Source organism: Boleophthalmus pectinirostris, unplaced genomic scaffold (assembly GCF_026225935.1).
Source record: "Boleophthalmus pectinirostris isolate CB_2022bp ecotype Guang Dong unplaced genomic scaffold, ASM2622593v1 HiC_scaffold_1, whole genome shotgun sequence".
Classification (NCBI taxonomy): Eukaryota; Metazoa; Chordata; class Actinopteri; order Gobiiformes; family Gobiidae; genus Boleophthalmus; species Boleophthalmus pectinirostris.
This window is the reverse complement of record NW_026570970.1, coordinates 33,998,238-34,022,741: the sequence shown is the minus strand read 5'-3', so window position 1 is coordinate 34,022,741 and position 24,504 is coordinate 33,998,238. Positions and strand designations below refer to the sequence as shown.

The window sequence follows — 24,504 nt, the reverse complement described above, 5'->3', positions numbered from 1 at the left end:
GCTCTTTGGTCTGCTCTTTCTTCTGCTCTTTGGTCTTGGTCTGGTCTGGTCTTGGTCTGGTCCTTTTCTGGTCTTTCTTTGGTCTTGGTCTGGTCTTTGGTCTGCTCTTTCTTCTGCTCTTTGGTCTTCGTCTGGTCTGGTCTTGGTCTGGTCCTTTTCTGGTCTTTCTTTGGTCTTGGTCTGGTCTTTGGTCTGCTCTTTGGTCTTGGGCTGATCTTGGGCTTGGTCTTGGTCTGGTCCTTTTCTGGTCTTTCTTTGATCTGTTCTTTGGTCTTGGGCTGGTCTTGGGCTTGGTCTGGTCTTGGTCTGGTCCTGCTCTGGTCTTTCTTTGGTCTTGGTCTGACCTTTGTCTGGTCTTAGTCTGGTCTTTGATCATGCTCTGGTCTTGGTCTGATCTTGGTCTGCTCTTTGGTCTGGTCTTTGGTCTGCTCTTTGGTCTTGGTGTGGTCTTGGTCTGGTCTTTATCTAGTCTTTCAATGGTCTTAGTCTTAGTCTTCTCTGGTCCAGCTCACAGGGACCCAGTTCTCTTGGTCCTGGGCGCGTTGGACCATGGAGCAGAGCTGGAGACAGGACTGGTTCAGATCTCCGTTCACTAAAACACAGTCGAAGAACTGCCTGTACTTCAGTTCAATGAGTTTAGACGTGTCCTCCAGCTCCACAAAGTCCTCCTCCTGAAATCACAAAACAACGTTAAAACAACATATTAACATCTTTTAGAACTTTCAGTTTTGCTTTTGATGTTCTGAGTCTCCCGTTCATTTGCTCTCCATGCTAAGTCACTCCCCCTTTGCATCACATCAGGTTTGTGAAGTTGTTATCTTGGTCTTGTCTCTGATCAGGTCTTTGCTCTGGTCCTTGGTCTTGGTCGTGGCCTGGTCTTGGTCTGGTCTTGGTCTGGACTTTTGTTTGACCTTGGTTTGGTCTTGGTCTGATCTTTGGTCTGCTCTTTGGTCTTGGACTGGTCTTGATCTGGACTGGTCTGCTCTTTGGTCTTGGTCTGGTCCTTTGCTGGTCTTTCTTTGGTCTTGGTCTGGTCTGGACTTTGGTCTTGGTCTGGTCTTAGGCTGACCTTGGTCTGGTCTTTGGTCTTGGACTAGTCTTGGTCTAGTCTGGTCTTTGGTTTGCTCTTTGGACTTGTTCTGGTCTTGGTGAGGTCATAGTCTGCTGGTCTGGTCCTTTGCTGGTCTTTCATTGGTCTTGGTCTGATCTTGGGCTTTGTCTGGTCTTTGGTCATGGTCTGGTCTTGATCTGATCTTGGTCTGATCTAGTCTGGTCTTGGTCTGCTCTAGTCTGTGGTCTTGGTCTGGTCTTGGTGAGGTCTTGGTCTGGTCCTGTTCTGGTCTTTCTTTGGTCTTGGTCTGGTCTTTGGTCATGGTCTCATCTTGGTCTGATCTTGGTCTGATCTTGGTCGTAATCTGGTCTTTGGTTTGCTCTTTGGTCTTGGACTGGTCTTGGCCTGGTCCTGCTCTGGTCTTTCTTGGTGTCTTTACCGTAAACGTCCGGTTCTGGCCGTGTTTGGTTAAAATCTGAGCCTCTCTCCTGGTTTCTCTAAGTTTGTCAGACTCTGGAACTTTGACGAAAATGACAAAAGGTTTTAGCGTCTTCGTCCGCAGCGACTGGATACTCTGCAAATATCGTAAAAAAGACTTTGTAAGTACTTTTTTCATTCAGATAGAGGGTCAGAGGAGCAGAGAGGAGAAGGTCAGATGAAGCAGAGAGGACATGGTCAGAGGAGCAACGGAGAGGGTCAGAGGAGCAGAGAGGAGATGGTCAGATGGAGCAGAGTGGAGAAAGTCAGAAGAGCAGAGGAGAGGGTCAGAGGAACAGAGGAGAAGTTCAAAGGAACAGAGGAGCGGGTCAGAGGAGGAGAAGGTCAGATGGAGCAGAGGAGAGAGTCAGATGGAGCTGGTAGAGGGTCAGAGGAGTAGAGGAGAGGGTCAGATGCATTGACTCACTCTTGGTTCAACGTCGATGACACAGATCCGTCCCTGCTGAAGGACTTCTTCAGTCGCCTCAAAACTGATTCCATACAGATGTCCCCTGTGCTCCCCGTACTCTACAAACCTAAACACACCACAATATGTAAGTACAGTCAATAGGGAATGGAAGTGGCCTGCACAGTGCATTCTGGGGCAAAAAAAATGTGTGCTGCCATGACAAAAATATGGAGCGAAAATCCTGTGCGTAGAACAGAGAAAACATGAGTACACACTTTCAACTTTATAAAATCATCACTAACACAACTGTAAAAGAAAAACACGACCATAACTCCCACAAAACTGTCAGATAAGTTTGCTTTTAACTGCGTCAACCATGGAGCTTTGAGCTAAAAGTTTCCCTAGTAATCTGCAGCTAATGTGATGAAAAGTCAGCTCAAACTTTTGTATTTGGATAGATTTCCATTAAACACTAATATTTTTTACTGTTAGGGGAAAAGAAGCCAGCAGCGTGATTAAGGAGGAAGAAATGCCACATTTTTGTGGACAGGGGTAATGTAAACTGAACCAGTCTGGTTGCTATGGTGGCTGTTATGGTGGTTGCTATGGTTGTTGTTATGGTTGTTATGGTGATTGCTATGGTGATTACTATGGTGGTTGTTATGTTGGTGGTTGCTATGGTGGTTGTTATGATGGTTGCTATGGTTGCTATGGTGGTTGTTATGATGGTTGCCATGATGGTTGCCATGGTGAATGCTATGGTGGTTGTTATGGTGATTGCTATGGTGGTTGTTATGGTGGTTGCTATGGTGGTTGCTACTGTGGTTGTCATGGTGGTTGTTATGGTTGTCAGGGTGGTTGCCATGGTGATTGCTATGGTGGTTGTTATGGTGGTTGCTATGGTGGTTGCTACTGTGGTTGTCAGGGTGGTTGTTATGGTGATTGCTATGGTGGTTGTTAGGGTGGATGTTAGGGTGGTTGCTATGGTGGTTAACCAACCACACCATATGCAAGTTGTTATGAAACAACCACCATAGCAACCACCATAACAACCACCCTAACAACCATCATAGCAACCGCCATAACAACCATCATAGCAACTGCAATAACAACCACCATAACAACCACCATAGCAACCACCATAACAACCATCATAGCAACCACCATAACAACCACCATAGTAATCACCATAGCAACCACCATAACAACCATAACAACCACCATAACAATTCCCTCTGATTTTAGTCTAATCTATCGCTGCACCATGGTGAGGCAAAAGCAATTGTGAGGGTCTAATTATAGTGAGACTTTTGACGATACCGTATCATGACATTTCAGTTTTTGTTCCATCCCTAGTGATTGCTGAGACCGGATCATAGAAATGAGCCTGATCCCAGACCCCCCTGCATTTTAAACTCAGTAGGAGGAGCTAAGAATTACTATCAGCATTGTACCTGTGGTTGGAGATCATTTGATCAAACTGCTCTCTATTCACAAAATGGTACTCTCGTCCAGTCTGCTCCTCCGCTCTCATCGGCCTCGACGTGTCTGAAAACAGCAGACCACATAAGAAACACCATCTGAATGGACAGGAAATATGTAAATGCATCCAATCCTACTGCCTTTTAGAACTAAATGTTGGTTTATATTACTATTATGTGCAGCACTTTGATCAATATGAGTGTTGATGGAAATATTTAGGCCTTTGATTTTCAACAAAAAGTGAAAAACTGTTGGCTAGAGTCAGTCTGAGTTATAACAAACCTCATTCTGGAGTCTAATAACTTACGTGGAACAGGTCCCTGGAAAATTAAAGGGTTGATTCTGATCAGCCTCTTCCTCAGTTCATTGACTCCAACACCTGATGCACCTGAGCAAAGGAAAACACTGCATAAGTTCATAAATGAAGTTAGAGCTGCACAATTTTGAAAAACAAAAAAACCCAAACACGTATTATAGCAAGTAACAGGGATGTAAAGGTACAAAAAAATCACATTCGCTACATACCTCGGTTTTGGGGTCACAGTTTGGTTCATTTTCGGTACAGTATGGGAACAAAATGAAAACCATTTGCTTGTTGTTTATTTGTGTGTTTATTAAACCAACAATTTGTTTTAATATTATACAAACGGGAAAATAAAATAAATGCTGCTGATAAGTTTACTGATAAGTTCACTAAAATATTCTCAAATAAGCAACAAATGTATGAAATATTATAAACAAATAAATTCCTTGTAAATAGTAAAGAAAACTTTTCAAAAAAGTAAAGTGCAGCACTAACAGTTTCACCATGAAGTTTTAATTAATCTTCATATTCTTCATTTCTGGACAGAAAAAAACAACTTGCACACATTGTCTGCAGTAAGTGTACATCTGCTGCAGTTACAATGTGAGTGGGGAGTGGAGATTCTGTGCCTACGAAAGGCACAAGTGAGGACTGTGGTGCTATGACTGTAGTTTTGCGAGGATTCACGTGGTTCGGAGGGCCATAGTCAAGGCGGAGGGCAGTTGTTGTCAAGGCGGCCTCCACAACTATAAAGCACTGCAGGAAACACTGCCCCAATTACGGATGACTTCTCTCGTGAATATTAAAGAGCACAACCTTCCGTGTAGCTGCACATGTAGTGGCAGAATGTAAACACACAAAAATAGTGCAAATTCACTGATGCACAGCCCTGCACCGAACTGAACGTCCCATACCGAAACAATTCTACACAAATACATGTACCGTTACACCCCTAGCAAGTATTATGATTAAATTTGTGATTTATGTTTTAAAAAGGAGGATTCAAATGGAAATCTAAATTTGGATGAAAGATTTGTCTCCATGGCAGTTGCTTTACCTGGAACGTTCCACAATATGGCATCATACTGTATCTGTATTCATTAAAACAAAACAAAAAATAGATGATGTTGTCAGGATTTGTTATAAGTCAGATCTGTGTAGAGGCAACCCCGCTCACAGTAAGAATGTTTTTGGTAGCCATAAAAAATGCTGTAACTAAATGAACACAAAATAGATGGTGTATTGTGGAACATTCCAAGCAAAGTGATAACATGGCACAGCAGGCAACAGGTACTCCATTAGAAAAGTTACATAATACACCTTCAAATTATACAATATAATATAAGAAATATAAGATGTACTGAAATACCTGTGTGTGTAATGTAAGAATGTAGACAGAAGATTAAGGAGTATTTTTCTCTCACCCACAAGAACGATGAGTCTGTGCGTGTCCTCTAGGGGGCGCTGGTACAGAGTCACTTCCTCGTAGGGCGTGGCCAAAGCGCTGTTCCCGGGGCAACAGGATGAACAAGACTGCCTCCTCCTCCTCAATGAACTCCTCCGCCAGAAACGAAAACTTCTACGAAACCAGCTGAGAAGAAACCGGAAACAGGACTAAGACTGGGACTAAACCAGGACTAAATCAGGACTAAACCAGGACTAAACCAGAACTAAACCAGGATTAAACAGGGCCTAAACTGGGACTAAACTAGGACTAAACCAGAACTAAACCAGAACTAAATTGGGCCTAAACTAGGACTAAACCAGGACTAAACCAGAACTAAATCAGAAGTAAACCAGGACTAAACCAGGACTAAACAGGGCCTAAACTGGGACTAAACCAGGACTAAACTAGAACTAAACCAGGACTAAATCAGCACTAAACCAGGACTAAACCAGAACTAAATCAGAACTAAACCAGGACTAAACCAGGACTAAACAGGGCCTAAACTGGAACTAAACTAGGACTAAACCAGAACTAAACAGGGCCTAAACTGGGACTAAACCAGGACTAAACCAGGACTAAACCGGAACTAAATCGGGCCTAAACTGGAACTAAACCAGGACTAAACCAGAACTAAATCAAGACTAAACCAGGACTAAACAGGGCCTAAACTGGGACTAAACCAGGATTAAATCGAGCATAAATCAGGACAAAAACAAGACGAAACCAGGACTTAACCAGCACTATACCAGGACCAAACCAGAACTAAACCAAGACTAAATCAGGACTAAACCAGGACTAAACCAAGACTAAAACCTGAACAGATCTAGAACTGGACCAGGATTAAAACAGGACTGAACAAGAGGCAAATCAGGACTGAAGTTGGTCTAAATCAGGATTTACCACCAACGCGGACTAAACCAGGACCAAACCAGGATTAAAACCGGATTAAACCAAGTATAAATAAGAACTATATCTGGACAGGAAACTTGGAACTCAACCAAGAGATAGTGAGGACCTGAGCGGAGGAATAAACCAGCTTCAAAGTAGATCTTAACCAAGACTCTAAAATTTGTTTTTTAGTTCGTGGAGAAAATTCGAAATCAGTCTTACCAAGATACAACTTGTCCATTTCATCTGCATCGACGTCATCTGTAAAAAGGAGGGTAAGTAAATCAATAAACAAACATGATTTCACTCAAAAGTACCACATTCATGAAGTTAAAATACTGCACTAAAAGCTAAACTCTAAGCTACTGAAACACACTTACCCACCCATGTTTAAATCTTCTGCATCTGAGGAAGAAATAAAAAAAACGAGAATTATAATTTGAAAATGCAGTGAAAATAATGTTCTAATTTTTGCTGTTAAATTTCTTCGTACCTGCTGCAATGTTCTGGTCATCCATTTCAGTTTGGTCTTTCTCTGTACACATACAACAAAATGAAAATTGTGTAGAAACACCAATAGAGTTTGAGCTGTCCATTACAAATAAATCCAGCAAAAATAAATAAACAACTCCAGCAGCTGATGCACAAAATTTTGTTTGTTTTAACTTATATTTTGTCTTTTATATATACAGTAAGTCGTAAATGCAAACTTGCTGTTCATATGTTGCTTTATTTCTTGGAATTCTGTTTTATAGGGTTTGGCTTTATTAGTACTTTTTACTTTAGCCCCTAAACCCTTTTGATCATGATCTATGGAGTTGTAGTCGAAGTTTTGTTTTGTTTTATTTTGTAGTGCTGCAAAATGACCGAATAAACTACTACTACTACTGTATTAGCACATGTCTATTTCCATTCAGAAAAGCAAAAGCCAGGCCAAGTTACAGGTCAGATCTGTGGTGAGGTGAATCAATTTTTTCAACTATTATTACACCTGAATTCAATAAATCTCCATAGAGAGAAACATTGAAAAACTTCCATAGTGGACCTTTCATTATTTCATTAAGGTAAGGGGTAAGTATATGGCTGAAGGTCACTCACCATTGTCTCCCAAAGTCACTGTCAGCAGCAGAAAAAAACAAACAAAACGTTAGTCAATAAAATATCAAATGATCAGATCAGGTATGATGTGCTGTATTTTTCGGACTAACAAATCGCACTTTTTTCATGGTTTGGGTGTTTCCTGTGACTTATACTCTGGTGCGACTTCAATATTAAAATGTTCACACTGACAGCCACAAGAGGGCGCTTTAGTCTTGTGTGTCAGTATCTGCTGCTCCTGTTCCTCCTGCATCACTGTAGAGTGAAGTTCACTCTACTGCGCATGTCTCCTGCAGAAAGAGCCTTTGTTCTGTCTGTATCATGTCAGTCGATCACATTACTTCTGTACCTCTGAACAATTTAAACAAACTTATAAAGACGACTGAGAAGACTGAACACAAATGCCCCCAAAATAAAATCAGATTTTGCAGATTACAAACTGCAAGTCATGAAATCTGCATCTGAAAACGGTAATCGAGCAGCAGAAAGAAAGTTTGGAGTGAGTGAGAAATTTGTGACACTGGGAGGATGCACCATGAAACTTTCCTGAAGTCACTGGATGAATGGACAAAGTCTGGACTTCAGTGACACTGAAACCATCCTGTCGGGATTCAGAAAGACCAGAATAATTCTAACTGGAACTGATGCTGAGTCTGACGACAGCTACACAGAAGAGGAAACAGCTCTCCGTTTACCTCCGGAGGTCATGGAGTTGTTCAGAAGTGACACCGAGGATAAAGAATTGAATGGATTTAGTGATTTGGAGTGAGATGGAGAGTTTGTTAAACTTGTTCTGTTCTGTTGTTTATGTTATAGTTTATCTGAAGAACTGTTCATATGTGACGTTAACAGTCTGTTGTTCTCTCTTCTATTGTTATTACTAGAACTTGACTTTCAACAGGAAATGTTCGGTTTCTGGTCTCTGATTTTCTAAAAAAAAGATTTCCCCCAGAAAGTGCGACTTATGGTCCGGCGCAACTTATATATGTTTTTTTCTTCATTACACATTTTTTGGCTGGTGTGACTTATACTCCAGAGCGACTTATAGTGTTATAGAAAAATACAGTACATAAAACCAGGAGGACTCACGTGGTTTGATGCAGGTGTGAGACTGTAAAGGCTGACACCACCACTGCTCCCTCTGCTTACTGCGAAACAACAAATCATAACTTTTGTATTGGAATGAACAAATACAAAAGTTAAAGGGAAAGGGTATTACGGACTTAAAGGTGCACTGTGTAACTTTTCTGATGGAGGCTCTGTCAAATGCTTTTCTCCGTGGACATGTTATTGCTTTGTCTGGAATATTTCACAGCATGGCATTAAACCTTTCTATCGTCATGGAGACCAAACCTAGACCAAGTTTCAGGTCAGATTTTCTAGAAGTCAGAATGTCAGTTTATTTGAGCTACAAAACCACCTGTAATTAAATAAATGTAAGGTAGAGCTGTTTAATGTCACACTGTGGAACATTCCAGGCACTGCAATGACATCTCCATAGAAACAAGCAGGTGAGAAAAGTTACACAAAGCACCTTTATTATATTTAGATCAGCATGTCGCCGTTCGTTGTTGTGAAAACGCTGTATAAGGGTTCGTACCTCTTGAGGTTGCTGGCAGAGGGGATGAGTCCAGCGCAGGAGCCAGAGGAGGGGAGTCTGCGCGCCTGCCACCACTGTCCGTCCGACTGGTCCACCACCTCCAGAATATCGGCCCGAGAGAAGCCCACGCCTGCAGCAGGACAGGGGATAGAGCTGTCCTCCAGGGGGCAGTAGTCCACCATCGCTCGCATGTACACCTCACACACAAACAAACAAACAAAAAAAACAAAAAACATGTGCTGGGCTTTCATTACAATGATTTATATTCATTTCCTGGACACGGATGAAAACTTTGTGCCCGTTTTTTGTTTCATGGGAGCACAGAGCTAGTAAAAGCATTAAAAACCAGGACAAAATATTTGAATCAGGTCATTTGGTAAACAGGAAATTTTATGATAGAATTCTGCCCTGCCCTCCAGCTCAGAGTGAAATTATGGGAAGTTTATATTTCCATGTCATGTAACTCACCCTTAAAGCTGCACTACGTCACTTCACGGGTGTAGGGTCCACCACCTGCTTGTCTCCATAGAGATGTTATTGCTTTGTCTGGAGCGTTCCATGGCATTAAACATATTTATCTTCAAAAAGACAAGCAGGCGACACCACCAGGCCAAGTTTAATGTCACTTTTGTGGAGAGGCAACAGCGCTCACATTTAAGGCATAGTAGGTAACTTTCTGGAAGTGGCACGTGATCTGCATCATTCCATGGAAATTTTTTTTTTTTTTTCATGTATATAATGTATCAATAAGAAAAAACAAAAAAAAACACTAGAATAAAAAGCTGGTACTGGAAGAGGCAAAAATTGATTTTTGGGCTGATATTAAAGCCTCCACCTTATGAATACATACAAATTTTACATGATCACTGTGCATTAAAATAAATAAATAAATAAATTACTTTTACAACCTTGGATTAATTTCATTTGATTCAAACATGGATATAAACACTATGAAACATTCACAATTGAATGATTATCAGGCATTATCATGAAATATCAAACATTTCCTCAAACTCTTTTTAAACAACGCCTCTGATGTGCCTCACTAACCAGATGTGAAAACTGCTCCACAGTTTCCCGTGTTTGGAGCATGAAAATTGGGATTTTGATGAGTATTGTATCTATGAATCTCTGCATTGGTTTTAAAGTAAAATGTGAAATATTTGAGGATCATAGTTGAATTATAAAAAATGTTATACCTAAAAATAAAAAATGTATGAATATTAATCTCATACAAATATTAAGAATGTTAAGCAGACAGTGTTAGTGGCATGAGCTGCAATTTGAACAAAATGTTTTTGCAGCAATAATATAGTAGTTGAGAAAGTGCTTGTCCAGACTATATTACACTTTGACAGATAGGGATAAATTAAACTATAGTATAATGTAAGTATACTTAGTATACTTTTGAGTCCAGAAATGTACAAACTTTCTTACAATACCAAGAGATTTATACATTTTTCTGGTCACCCAGTCAGCTGCTCTTTACGATTTAGATTATCACTGACAATAATGCTCAGAAATTTTGTGGAAGTTAAAACCATACTTAAGAACATTTCCTTTTTGTACTATTCTGTGGAATATTACAGCCAAAGTATTTCCATGGAGGCACAAAAACCAACATGGAAAACATGGTCTATATTGTGGCTTAAACTGTAACTTTAAAAAGACTGTTGAGACTGTTTTTCAGTAGTTTGAAGCAATAAAAACACCCGTAACTGAATAAATGTTGAGTATGTTTAATGCCGTATTGAAGAACATCCCGTGCAGAGTGAAAAGATTCTCCCAGAGACAAACAGGTGACTGACTGACCAACTACCAGAAAAATGACATAATGTACCATTAACAGATTAAGGATTTTACACAAACAAACAAAGACACTTACTGGCTTTTGGGTGCTGCAGGTCTGACTTGAGTTTGGGATGACTTTGAACAAAATTGTGCCGTGTGAATTAACCTGGAACAGAAAAACCACAATCAGTAATTATGTTTTAAAAATCAGCCATACTGCTTTTATTTAGATCATTATTACCAGTATTTTTATGACTTGCTCTGGCTCTAAACCTGCCACTGGGTTTCCATTCACCTCAAGCAAAACATCACCAGCATTAAGGAGACCTGATGGATTAGACACAGAGACAGACAGATAGTTAGATAAAGACCCCAAGCAGTGATTCATGGACCAAAGCAGGGCCTAAACCAGAATGAAACCAAGACTAAACTAAGGCTACGTTTATATGATGACATTCTGAACAGAAGATACAAAAGTGGCGTTGCGTCTTCACTTTTTATTCCACATCTAGACGAGCGTTTATGGGAGGAAATCTGCGTGCATACAGTGACGCAAAAGTGTGTGGAATTCAACTGGGTGAGCATGCTGTCTGGCTCGCCTGCAACGAACTGGTAGCCAGGCTGGCGCCACCTAGTGCCTCCGCTCAATTTAATTTCTCTTCAGCGACTAGGTCAGGAATCAGAATACAATAGATCAGGGGTGTCCAAACGTTTTTCATCAAGGGCCACATATCTAAACACAGACGAAGCAGAGGGTCAATCGACTGATGCTCAATACAGTGAATAATTGAAATATGTGCATGTTTAACACATTAGAATGAGCCATCAGTCTGTATTCATGCTAAGATCCTTAAAACTACACACTAAATATTAAATATCGGCTTTATCCAGGTAGATAAAAAAAAAAAAAAACTTGCAATATAAAGTACATTTTTCATTGATGCAAGGTCATTTGGGCCAATTCTCCTGAAAGCCTGAGGGCCAAGAAATATTTGTCTGAGAGCTGCATTTGGCCACGAGCCATAGTTTGGACATGCCTGCACTAGATGGTGTGCAAAAATTCCAAAAGTGCAAGTTCGGGCACCAGCCAATCAGCAAAGAGCCATATATTCTGTGTTGGCAACGATTACCGAGATCGAGGATTTAAAGCCGGAACAAAGAGAATGTTTGGTGAATTTTATCAAGGGCAAAGATGTTATTCCTCTTCTTCCTATGGGATTTGGGAAAAGTTTAATATACCAGTTATACCCATTAGAGGTGCATTACATACGTCACGACCAAATAACAGCGATTGGTTAAATGATAAAAAGTACCCGCCTACTGTCGAGTGAACAAATCCTAATGCTGCAAGGTCAGACGGTTTCTACGAAGTGAAAATGAATCAGGCAAATGAAGTGGTCCATCCAGAATTTGACATAGGTGATTGCAGATCCTTCTCTGTTCACGGATAGTATCTGTGCATATTCTGTACATTTGTTGGAAGCCTCCTGTAAATTTATTAGAGCGGCCAGAGCAGAGAAAGGTTTTTGTTTCTGTGTACTGTATGTATGTGACGTAAACGCGTATGCGACCTGAGCAGATCTGACCAGAGTTTAGCGTCTTGGGCAGTGTAGATGGAAACACTACAGCAGAGCTCATTCAACTTTTCCACTCTGGAGGGTGGTTTCAGATTTTTACGTTTTTAAGCCCCAAAAACACTGTCATTGTCTAAACGGAAGGCACTTCTGATAATTTTGTTGTTTTTACCTGCAAGCATTCTCGTGTAAATAGGCCCTAAGATTAACAGGACTAAACCAGGACTCCAGGGCTGAACCAGGACTAAAACAGGACTTAACCACAACCAAACATGGACAAAACCAGGACTTGATCATGACTAAACCAGGACTAAACCATGACTAATCCAATACTAGAGGATTAAACCACATTTAAACCAAAACTAAACCAGGAAAAAACAGATCTGAGCCAGAACTATAGGCCTGAACTAGGACTACGTTTACACTGTAACAAATCCGACATATAACCGTATCACCATATCGGAAACAATTGCGTCCAGACACGTCGTTTCTGTGTCTGCAAGTCTTCCCTATCCACACAGCTTTGAGCATATTTGTTTACGTTTTACAGAGACAAAATTTAAAACCACATGGCTCATTTGTGTAACCCAGGTATTTTTTCTGTCCCTGGCCCGCTCTACCTTATATTTTGGCCGCCGTTGTTCTCAACTATCGCGAGACTTCGCACGTATCGCGAGACTAATTGCGCCAAGCTCTTTAAACATGGCCACGCGTGTCGGTCCCGGGTGTGACTGAGCTGCTGCAGGTGGGCCATTACTGCTCTAAAAACTCACTATTTCACTCTAAAAGTATATTAAAGTAACTCTTATGCCATCAACTTCCCTAGATGCCTCTTGCCTTAACGACGAAGTGCTGTCGAGATCCCCTTGAGCTTAAACTAAGTGGAACTGGTGAGTTCACTTTGTTTGTTGCTGTGCGGAGCTAATGCTAATGCTAATGCTAATGCGTGCTGATGCGCTTGAGCCATGGCGCGTGACCTGGTACATGTACGCGTGATTCTGATTATGCAAAATAATTGGTATTACTGACTTCTGGTCCTGTTTTGCACAGGCCAGGTCCAGAACTGGACTTTACAGAAACTGAACTCTCCAGAAACTGGACTCTCAGACACTGGATGGCGAGCTAAGGCCTACTGCCCAAACCAAACTCAGAGTGCAAGCATCTGCCGGTGCGGTAGGAGGCGTAGCAGCCGCTCAACCCCACACACACACTAGCACACCCACTGCCCCCTGCTGTGGGCACTGGGTCCCTCATTGACTCTGCTGGAAATCACCCACCTTACCATAACCATCTCCAGAACTCTCTTTTTTTGCCTTTCACATGACCCCCCTATGGATTATATTAACTTTTGCTGCTGCTCAACTGCACTTGGACTAAGGACTATAACGCATTGAACTTCTCATAAACTCTGAACGCAATCACATGAATGTGCACATCTGTAAATATTGTAAATACTGTCTGTTGGTACACTGTAAATAATAACACCACAACTAAGCACTACAATCCTGTGTAAGTGACTATTAAACACCTCACTTCCTCCGAGCCGAACCCTGTCTTCTGATCTAGCCTGTTGTTATTACTATTACTACTACTATACTTCATATCTGTACTAAACCCCTAGTGTGGCAAGTGCTACATTTGCATAAACGAAGAGCTCAAAAAACTGCTCGCTATTGTGCGATGATGCGGTTCAGCTTCTGTCGGACTAAAGGACACGACTCAGTGGAATATGAGGGTTCATTCTGTGACAGAGGGGTGTTCTGCTGATGATGAGTCTGTTCTGTGGCATTGGAGATGGTTCATGTTAAGCTTTTCAGAGATTATACGTCTGCAGGTTGTACACAAACCGTTTATATGAATGGACATATATTCTAGCCTCTTAGCATTTTGGTGGTGAATTACTTTGTGGTGCATAGACCTACATCAGCGTATAAGAGTTTTCAGGCGTCCACACAGTGCCGGATCAGATCTGTGCTCAGATGAATTCGTGGGAGCTGGTGGCACCAGATCGTTGCGTCTCTGGAGCTGTTTTCAATCGGATTAGTGTGAACGAACACTGCATCCACAACGAAAACGACTCAAATACGTAATAATGTGGATGGGACATAGGACTAGCCCAGGATTGAACCATGTCCTCTTCCAGACTTTTTAATTGTCCAGTTAACTTAAATTTTTGCCCTGATCAACAAGTAACTTCAAATGTAAAAATATGGATGTAAGTTTAATCAATGACAGCAAAAATATTATCATTTTATTCCTACTAGTGGAATAAAATTAGATGTTTCTCACCGCTGCGATCAGCCAGTCCTCCATGAATGACTCTGGCGATGTAGATCTCTCCATTCTTCTCATCCCGTTTTATTGTTGCGCCCTGTTAAAGAATCATACAAAATCTTAGTGCCAAACAAGTGAAAATCGATAGATAAAAGTAAAAAGACAAACTGTATTTAATTAATGAATGTACGACCAAAAAGCTATACATTTTCATCTTGTTACTTACCTGCAGTGTCAAAATTATTACATTAAAAACACAATGCAACAAGGTCTAAACCAAGTCTGAACAAGGACGCGCTGTACTATATTGACCAGAAAATGATATTATTAAAATCATAACTTGATTTATTCACATTCATAGACACAGCATATAAACATAGCAGCCTGGATATTAAAACATTATGAAACATTTTTACTTAAAATCATGACTTCAATGAAATTTAATATGGACTGTACTAATATATATTTTTTTTACTAAGGTGACCAGACTTTGATTAATAAAACTGTGAAAAGAGCACATGTTTGTCTGTTCTCGACTCACTTGTGGGTCAGTGTATAATCTGAGCTACTTTTGTGCATTTTTAAGTGTGGTTTTCTGTGTTTTAGTTAAATAAATGACAGTATATTCCCTATGTATGGTTAGTGGGGATCAGATTTGTCAAAAATAAGGAGGTCTGGGACATTTCTTGTGTAAAAATGGGACAAATCACTGGTTTTGTTTAAATCTACTGGGATAGAGGACACGGGACTCAAAACTGGGACTATTCTGAGTAAAAAGGGAAGTCTGGTCACCCTAGTTTTATCTAATAAAACAAAAGCTCCCATTATGGTCCTGAATGATTATGCTAATACAACCCCACACTCAGTGCAAGTTCAATAGGCCTAGCTACCAAACAGAAACTGTAAACAAGTTAAAACAAACAAGTGTAAACAAGTGTTAGTTTCAGAATAGTTTCAGTGTAGTTAGCTCCTCCCTTTAGGCAGATATAAGGAACAAATTGAATTTCTTTTTTTGCCGTGGATTCTACCTGGATGACTGAGGGATTCTACACACATAATAAAACAAAATGATTTACCAAACTGACATCGCAAAATAGCTTGTTTTGTGTGCTTTTTCTTTTTTACATTTACATTTTTTAAACTTTGTGGTTTTCTTTAGTTACATAATAATAATAATAATAATAATAATAATAATAAAATCTTTTAAAAGCACTTTTAAAAATAAGATTTACAAAGTGCTGTACAAGCAACAAAGAATAATACAAAAAGCATAAAAACAGCATTCAGAAAGCATACGAAAATACACAATGATGCAAACAATCCAAAAAATACAATAAAGAAATAAAAAGAAATACAATAAAAAGAAATGTGGAAAAAAATCAAGCTAAAACCAGTTACAGGAAGGCCAACCGATAAAAATGAGTTTTAAGAAGTGATTTAAAAGATGATGCTGATAGTGAAAGTCTTATCTCCTCAGTTCCAAAGCCGAGGCGCCCGGACTGAAAAGGTTCCATCCCGTTCATCCAGAACCTGGACTTTGGAACAGCCACAGGGACCTGCCTGAGGCTCATACTGGGCTAAAAGTCCTGAAATGTAACTTGGTGCAAGACCTAAATGAGCTTTAAAAGTGATTAGTAAAATCTTAAAATTCAAAATTCTTAATGATCAATTACCAATTAGTCGACTAATCATGCCCATCCCTAACTGCAACTACAGCTAACTATTTCTTTTTCTTCTTCTTAGTGGTCAAGCAGCTGGTGTTACAGTCATATTGGTCACTAGAGGGCGCTCTTGACACAGAGCCGTTGTTTAGCCTCACTTGTCCATTGCTTCTACTACCAAACGTCACTGACTTTTTGGGGTCACTTCTTCTCGACGGTTTGTAAGCATCTGGGCAAAAATGTAGCGAATTTGAAGAAGACGAACAGGAACTAGAGGAGGAAGACGTCGATAACAGATGTGGGTACCGCGTTGGAGCTTTACGAACTATTTTAGGAGACAAAGACGAAACTCTTCTTGGAGGTTGAGGAGGTATTCGTTGTTTATGTTTCGGGTGATTTTGCGGCGACGACGGTTGGCTTTTACTTGCGACGATCAACCCCTGAAGTTTGTCCACGACCTCAACCAATAAGTTCAGAGCTTGGGCGTTCTCTTCTACGCTGTCCGTCATTAGCTCTGTCGCTGTGGCCATTTTGTGCCCAAGATGGCGGACGTCCTCATTGCTAAAAGCGCTGGCCATGTTTTGCACGACAGATCTTAGCTCGTCTATGCTTCGTTGTTTGCGTAACACGGGGCGTTGCTGGTTGATCTGCTTCATTTGGACTTGGGAGAAGTTGCAGTAGATGTTTTGGCGATCTTCTCGGTGTCTGGGGAGGCAGGTGTGTTGAGTGCCGCCCCCTTGTGGAGGAATGGAGCGGTGCATGGCTGGACTGCAGGGGAGAGAGTTCGAGGTATAGTTCTGAGCGGAGATTGACGGATTTTGAGGTTCATACGTGCTGGTCTTTTTGTGCAGAGCAGGAGAGTTGGGGAGGCTCAGACTGCAGACCGGGACTGGAGGAGGAGGGACCGAATATTCATCAGTGCTGTTGCTCCATTTGGGTCCTTCTGATTCGAAAGCACAAGAAAACAAGATTGAAAATTGAAACTTAAACTGCTTTTAGAGCTGGTGTCATGAAAAATCAAGATGCAATATGTTAGTGTTTTGTTTTGAACTTGGTGAACATTAGTGATGTGATGTTCATGAACAAGTTGGCTCTTTTGAAAGGTTCCTTAACATGAATGATTGGAACTGAGTTTTTTGCATTTTACACAGCTTTATGTTGAACCAAGACAAGAATCAGCACAGAAGCAGTGTAGGCAACACAAGAAGTCCCATCACTAGTGAACACGTTGGAAGAGATTGTCAAAAGTAGGGGTGTAACGGTTAGGGATGAGACATGATTTTCGAATAGTCGAATATTCGTCATACGTTCAAATATCGAATAGTAATTTCGAATAACGACGTTTCCTAACCAATATTTCATGTACGGCATTCGGCCAGAAGGTGGCGCTAACAGACTGTAAAACTCTGTAGGCGCGGTAGACTAGGCAGAGTGTAGAGGCTGCTCCGGAATAACAGAAGAAGAAAACTTACCGCGCCGCATTAGCAATGCAGAAAGCAAGTAAAAGTTCCATATGGTCGTCATTTACTTTGTTAAATGACAAAGAGGTTCAGTGTAAAATCTGTCAGGTGACGCTAGCAAGCCATAGATCAACCACTACCATGCAGAGCCATCTGAGAACGAAACACGCCCAAACACAGGAACATGCGCAAATGAACTCAGTACTGCCAGGATATATGCCCACCGCTCCACACTGACCCGATGACATGGTGGAAAACAAACAGACAGAAATACCCCCGATTGACAAAGTTAGCAAGCGCTTACTTAGGTGTGTCTGCGACGTCTGTGCCATCGGAGCGAGTCTCTGCAGCGGGCAGCTCAATGAAAGTAGTGCAGTGGGCTACAGTATGTGCTTGGTCATGTGTTTTTAAAATTGAGATAGTCTTGAATATAATTTCATATTGTTTCATATGTGAGTTGCTCAATTAAGATGTTCATTTCTGATTTGGAATGTTGTTGTTTGATTAAAACTTTTGCGCTTAAATACCCCATCTGTCATCTCGTATATGCACGTGTGCGTGCGGGCGGGGGAAGGGGGGTCGATTTTCAAATAATATTCGAATAGCTGTCATTGATTTTCGAATAGTGTTTTTGCCAAATATTCACATCCCTAGTAACGGTACATGTATTCGTGCTGAATAGTTTCGGTACAGGACGTTCGGTTCGGTGCAGGGTTGTGCACGTGTGAATTTGCACAATTTGTGTGTGTGTGTGGCTCTTTAATACTCATCCGTCATTGGGGTGGCAGTGTTTCCCACAGCGCTTTATAGTTAAAGTGGCCACCTTGACAACAGTTGTCCCCCGCCTTGACTACGTCCATCCGAACCACGCGGTCCTCACTTTCGCCTTTTGCCGACACAGAATCTCTCCCATACTCCCCATCCCAGGGTTCTCTGTCCCTATTGAAAGGTTATTTCAGCTGCTGGGGACATTGGAACTGCAGCAGATCTGCACTTACTGCAGACAATGTGGACAAGTTGTTTTTTGTGGAAAAAAATATGAAGACTGAGTAAAACTTCATGCTTCAACTGTTCGTGCTGCGCTTTACTTTTTGAAAAGTTTAGTTTACTGTTTACAAGGAATTTATTTTTTTATAATATTTCATGCATTTGTTGCTTATTTGATAATATTTTATTTAACTTATTAGTATTACCACGCAGCACTTTGCATTTATTTTATTATCCCGTTTCTATAATATTAAAACAAATTGTTGGTTTAATAAACACAAATAAACAACAAGCAAATGGTTTTACATTTTGTTTCCATACTGTACTGAAAATGAAATGAACCTTGACCTCAAAACTGAGGCACGTACTAAACCGTGATTTTTGTACTGTTACACCCTTAATCAAAAGTGATTAGATGGTTTCATGAATGAATTGGTTAAAAGTGACAATGAAAGAATGAATTATGATGATCCAACAACAGAAAGACTGAAATATTTCACTTCTTGCCATTCATAGGTAAGGTAAGGTACAGCTTCAGTGACAAGAAAACTCAATCCATATGAATCCAGTTTCTCTACTGAAGGCAGGAGTGAAACCATGACCAACAAAACAATGTGGTATATTAAGATGCTGTTTTATGAGGGTTCTTGATGGATAGCTGGATGGTATGAAATGACATCACTTCCTCATTCTTACCGCTGTAGGGGGCGGGGCTACAGACAGAGGGGGCTGATTGGTTAAGCCCTGCCCTCCATGCCTGAGGGCAAACACAGCAGCTTCCTGTGGACTGGTACTGGGGCAGGAAAGGCTTAGTCGAGAGGCTGTGGTGAAATGGGAGGAGTCGAGCTACACTTTCGGGTGCGGCTAGCCCCTCCCCTGACCACGCCCTCCTCCTCTGTGGCTCACGGTGCAAACTCCCCCACTGATGTTAAACAAATGGTCAGAAGCATTAGTGGTAGTAGTCAAAGCGTCTGTACACAGTATTGAAACATAAGGGATGAACATGTTGTATCAAAATGTGTTTGCTCATGGTGCTCATCCAATAGAAGACCTTTACATGGGCTGTATGATTCTTTTTGTGCAACAAAGGGACAATTTTGTTTTGCCCCAGTACAGAAATATTGTAAAAGCATCTAATTATAGATCATTTTATCCTCCGTGAACCAGGAAGGTCTGGTCTGAAATCAGTGCGTTCCACGTCTGGTACCCATCACTGCATTTACACTTCCAAACGTTTCTAACAAGGCTGCATTCTCTTAAACCAGGCATGTCCAAACTATGGCCCGTGGGGCAAATGCGGCCCTCAGACAAAATTTTCTTGGCCCTCAGGCTTCCAGGTGAATTGGACCTAATTATCTTGTATCAATTAACAATGAACTTTTTACTGCAAGTTTTTTGAAAATCTACCTTGATAAAGCTGATATTTAATATTTAGCGTTTAGTTTTAAGGATCTTAGCATGAATACAGACTGATGGCTCATTCTAATGTGTTTAAACATGCACATATTTTAATTATTCACTGTATTGCGCTCCAGTCTACGGCCCTCGATCGGCCCTCTGCTTCATCTGTGTTTAGATATGTGGCCCTTGATGAAAAAAGTTTTGACACCCCTGCCTTAAATAATCACAAAAGGGTGCATAAAGTTAATTAAGAATTAACCAAAATGGACAAAATTGAGCAACAAATGAACAAATGTGATGTGAGGTGAGGGAGGCATTTATTTGTTCTGCAGTTTGTTCTAGTTTGCCATCTTCTAAAAAAAAAAGTTTAGCTTCCACTACAGAGCTGTGTTCACTACTGCCCCTGCCACTGCCATTCCACATGTCTACAAGACCAGATTACAGACAGAACACAGAGGAAGGACAGAAGCCTCTAGCCATGCCCATATGTGTCAAAAACATAGAACACGAGACTGAAAATTCTGAGATGTGACGACACAGCTCCGAGCTCTACTTATTGATCTATTTAGTTCTTCTTACCAAATATAAATAAGCACACCATTTGGTACATTTCATGAACATTAAAACAATACTGATTTATAATATGCAATTTAACACAAAAAATAGTTTGCAAATCATGTTTTTCATTTGTTATGAATTGATTAGACTCTACTGTATTACAGAACAGCCCTATGAGTAAATATCTACAATAACAAAGAAAATCTCACCAGTGGTTGGTTGTTCTTAACGAGACACACGATGCGCACGGCCTCCTCATCATCAGGGAGGTCATCGGGCAGAGGTTCCAGGACCGGGTCAAAGTCCTGCTGAGCTACAGTGTCATGTGACCTGAGCAGAGCCTGGGCAAATACAAGAGGAATTAGACATCAGAGAACAACATTACTGTATATCTGTAAAAGTATAGCTCGAATTTAAAAACTCATGTCCGATAGGAATAGACTCGATACTCAATACAGATACCTCTATGATAAATAAAACACTCTTTCTCTAGACAATAGAATGTGATTTTCAACATTAAATTATTGTACTTTCTTTTATATTCCCATGTAGTCTTTAATCTGTGTAATCCCTCAGAGGTCCAGGCAGATTCCATAGTGGTCTATGTATGTATACTAGTCTATGTGCTCTTATACTTTTTCAGATACAGCTCAAGATCATTTTAAAGCTATATATACGGTTCATTCTGTCCTGTGGATGTGACTTTTTCAGTATTGATACAAGTCAGTAATTAGTTTCAGCACTAGTTTTAGTATCAAGAAGTATCTGATTTTCTATACTTTTGACAAACACATTTCCTTTGGTTTAATATAGTATTTCTAATCTACCCTTAATCTGTTTTACATTTTAACTGCACAATGAAAATGCCCCTTTTGCATTGCTATTTTTGTATAAATACATTTATATTTGCTGTTTAACTGTCAGATTGGTTATCAGGATTGTTGACATACTTATTGGGCCTATCTTCATGAAACAAAACCTGACACAACGTTTGTGAATGCAATCCTTTGCCAATGATAATGTTCCATAAATCTCCAATAGAGTTATATTCATGGGTTTCAGCTTTCTGTTATATGGTTCTATTTTTAGAACAGTTGACCATATAAAAGATATGTTGGGAGTTGTTCATTGCTATGGCAACAGTCCAAATTTTTGATCATTGATTATGTCATAATTTCAGATCCATGGGTTTTAGACCCATGGATCTGAAATTATGACATAATCAAATTACAGGTTGTGAACTAATTCTAAATAGGGTTACCAGAGTTTTTGAGAAAAACAGGCAACCATCTTTTCACCAAGATTTTGTAAGTATGAATGAGCTGAGACCTTCATGTGAGGAGAGCAGAGGAGTCGAAACAGCTCTCTGGCTTCAGATGACGGGCGTGGGATCTTCGACATCACACACATTATCTGCAAGAAATAAATACAAGTACAACTACGTAAGATTTAAATTAAAATATATATTTAAGTATCTAATGAATACAAATGCTGACTTTGCAGTGACAGCAGCAGAAACAGAATAGCATGAACAATAACATTTTGTCATTCATTTCCAGTACCTCGTGTGAGAGACCAGTGGAGTACGGCAGTAGAGGACTGGGCCTCAGCCTCTGGAACTGCAGCAGACTCTCGTACATCTGACGAAATGAAAGAAAAAACCCTCTGAGATCTGAGAACATTCATTTTTCCTACAGACTTTTGAACTCCTATGGAAAATGGACTTCCAGAAGCAGGATCAGGACTGTTGAGCTCCATATGTGTGGAGTATAGGCGGTTGGACTGGTTGGTTGTTAAGATCCATATTTGAGGCTAATGTTTTGTGTGTCATTGTTTTACCTTGAGCAGAGCACAGAGCCATGGAGCGCTCAGTAACTCCTGCACAATCTGAGCTCCACTGTTGCCGCTGACGACCAGATCGACATCCTGCACCACACTGGACAGCACCTTACTCACTCCTGACAACAAACAAGAGAAATCATAATGTAAACACAAGATAAGAGAAGAAAGTATGTATTTGTCCAACCCTGGATAATAATATACTGGCCATGTTATAGTAAACTTGATTAGTGCATATGGGAGGAGCTGATGGATTTGAAAGACAAAGTACAATACAAATGAGTCTGATTATTCACATCAGAAGGCTGTGGTCACACACACTCAAAATCAGATTATTATCAAATGTGTGGAGATTATTAAAATGTAAACAGTAAAATCATCAGATTTCTTTCTGGTCATAACAAAAGAACATTTCAATTCTGTCAATGGGATAAAAGTTTTTTTTTTGAGTGAAGATATTTCACAGCTCATCAAAGAAGCTGCTTAGCCAGGCTGGTGCCACCTAGTGCCTCCGCTCAATTTCATTTCTGTCCAGCGACTAGGTCAGGAATCGGAATACACTAGACAGTTTGCAAGAACCCTGGAAGTTGTAGACCGTGCACCGGCCAATCAGGTGTGAGCTGTGAAGCCATGACGTCAAACTCGTCCTGTCTGTCTGGGTCCCTTTTGTGGAACAGCACAACAGTAAACAAAGTGGTTGAGATGGATGTAGATTAAGACAGACATTCTGTGTTGGCAACGATTCCCGAGATCGAGGATTTAAAGCCGGAACAAAGAGAATGTTTGGTGAATTTTATCAAGGGGAAAGACGTTATTGCCCTTCTTCCTACGGGATTTGGGAAAATCTTAATATACACACTTGCACATTACATACATCATGACCAAATAGCAGCAATTAGTTAAATAAAAAAATACATGCCTACCATCGAGCGCACAAATCCTAACGCTGTGAGGTCAGATGGTTTCCACAAAGTGAAACCGACTGATGAAACAGGCTAGAAGCTGCTTGGATGAGCTGTGAAATGTTTTCATGCAATGAATCCTACCTGGACAATTGAGGAATTACACAGACATCTGTCTGATAATTTACATTATATTGTACATTTACATTTTAACAATTTATAACTAAAAAAACATTAATAATCAGATTTTGAGTGTGCATGTAACCATATGTTAACATTTCTCTTGAGATCAGATCATGATCAGATTTTGGGGTGTAAGTAAACAGAGTAGAGTGTAGTGTTGGAACAGCATAGAACAAGACACTGCTCCTGACACCTTTAACCTCATTGACATTGACTGCTGGATGAAAAGTCCCTCCGGGGTCGACAGAGTCCACCTTCAGGAGAACAGGAGGCGGTGATGTCATTTACAACCCAGCGATTTGAGGCACTGAAGGAGCTGACGGATCACGCAGGCAGATGTGTGAGGCGCAGGGTCCGGATTAACATGTGACCTTTGACCCACAGAGTCTAATCCCACTGAATTAGTCCTCACGCGAGATTACACACAAATTAAAGACGCCATGGCAGAACGGTTATCCTATCTCCTCCGCACAGAAAGGAGGTTGTGGGTTAGACTCCTGATCTCTTTGTGTGGAATGTGCATGTCTTCGCTCTATTATTGAGTGGTGTGGTGTATCTCAGTAAGAATATTGTGGGTTGGACTTTAACTTTAATCATTTATGTTTCGCTAAAACAGTAATAAATGTCTTTCTTACCTTCCTCCATCGTTTGTATCATGACATGGTGGGATCAGAAACGTGCAGGATTCAGCCTATAAGTCAAACAACACAGAGCAACACAGATGGAGAAACTAGTGAGTACTGGTAATGTTAGTGGTATTGGCTGAAAATTCTAATTAAAAGTCCTAAATTGTGGTAAATTGACTCCTGTGAGATTTAACTTTTGAAAGAAGAACTCAGCCTAAATATGCAGGGTTTGCGTGTTAAACATTTGCATGAATAAACAAAACATGACTCCAGGTATGTTTGTGATGGCGATACAACATTAAAACCTCAGTGTCACATAGGCCTTTAAACTACATACACAGATCATCATTTTACATATTGTTCGTTGGAAACCGCAACACTGATCTAAAGCAGCTTCAAAAAAGAAACAGGTCCATTAACTTCCTGTTCAAAACTCATAAGCCCCACCTCTTTAGATCAAAGCTGTGACATTTTTTAGATTTACATGTATAA

General features: G+C 40.5%; 1 protein-coding gene across 1 annotated transcript; it reads right to left on the bottom strand.

Moving 5' to 3' along the window:
• Window positions 1-488: 488 nt before the first annotated feature.
• On the bottom strand, window positions 489-24,043 carry LOC110162962 (MAGUK p55 subfamily member 4-like). The gene is made up of 18 exons (XM_055152692.1): window positions 24,022-24,043; window positions 22,302-22,420; window positions 22,025-22,102; window positions 21,792-21,875; window positions 20,672-20,803; window positions 14,411-14,492; window positions 10,789-10,874; window positions 10,642-10,713; window positions 8,757-8,953; window positions 8,246-8,304; window positions 6,552-6,593; window positions 6,439-6,463; window positions 5,148-5,314; window positions 3,727-3,807; window positions 3,392-3,485; window positions 1,956-2,064; window positions 1,491-1,625; window positions 489-671 (listed from the first exon to the last, which is right to left on the bottom strand). Exons 1-18 carry the CDS (start codon window positions 24,041-24,043, stop codon window positions 489-491), a joined length of 1,767 nt encoding a protein of 588 aa, XP_055008667.1.
• Between the last annotated feature and the right edge of the window lie 461 nt (window positions 24,044-24,504).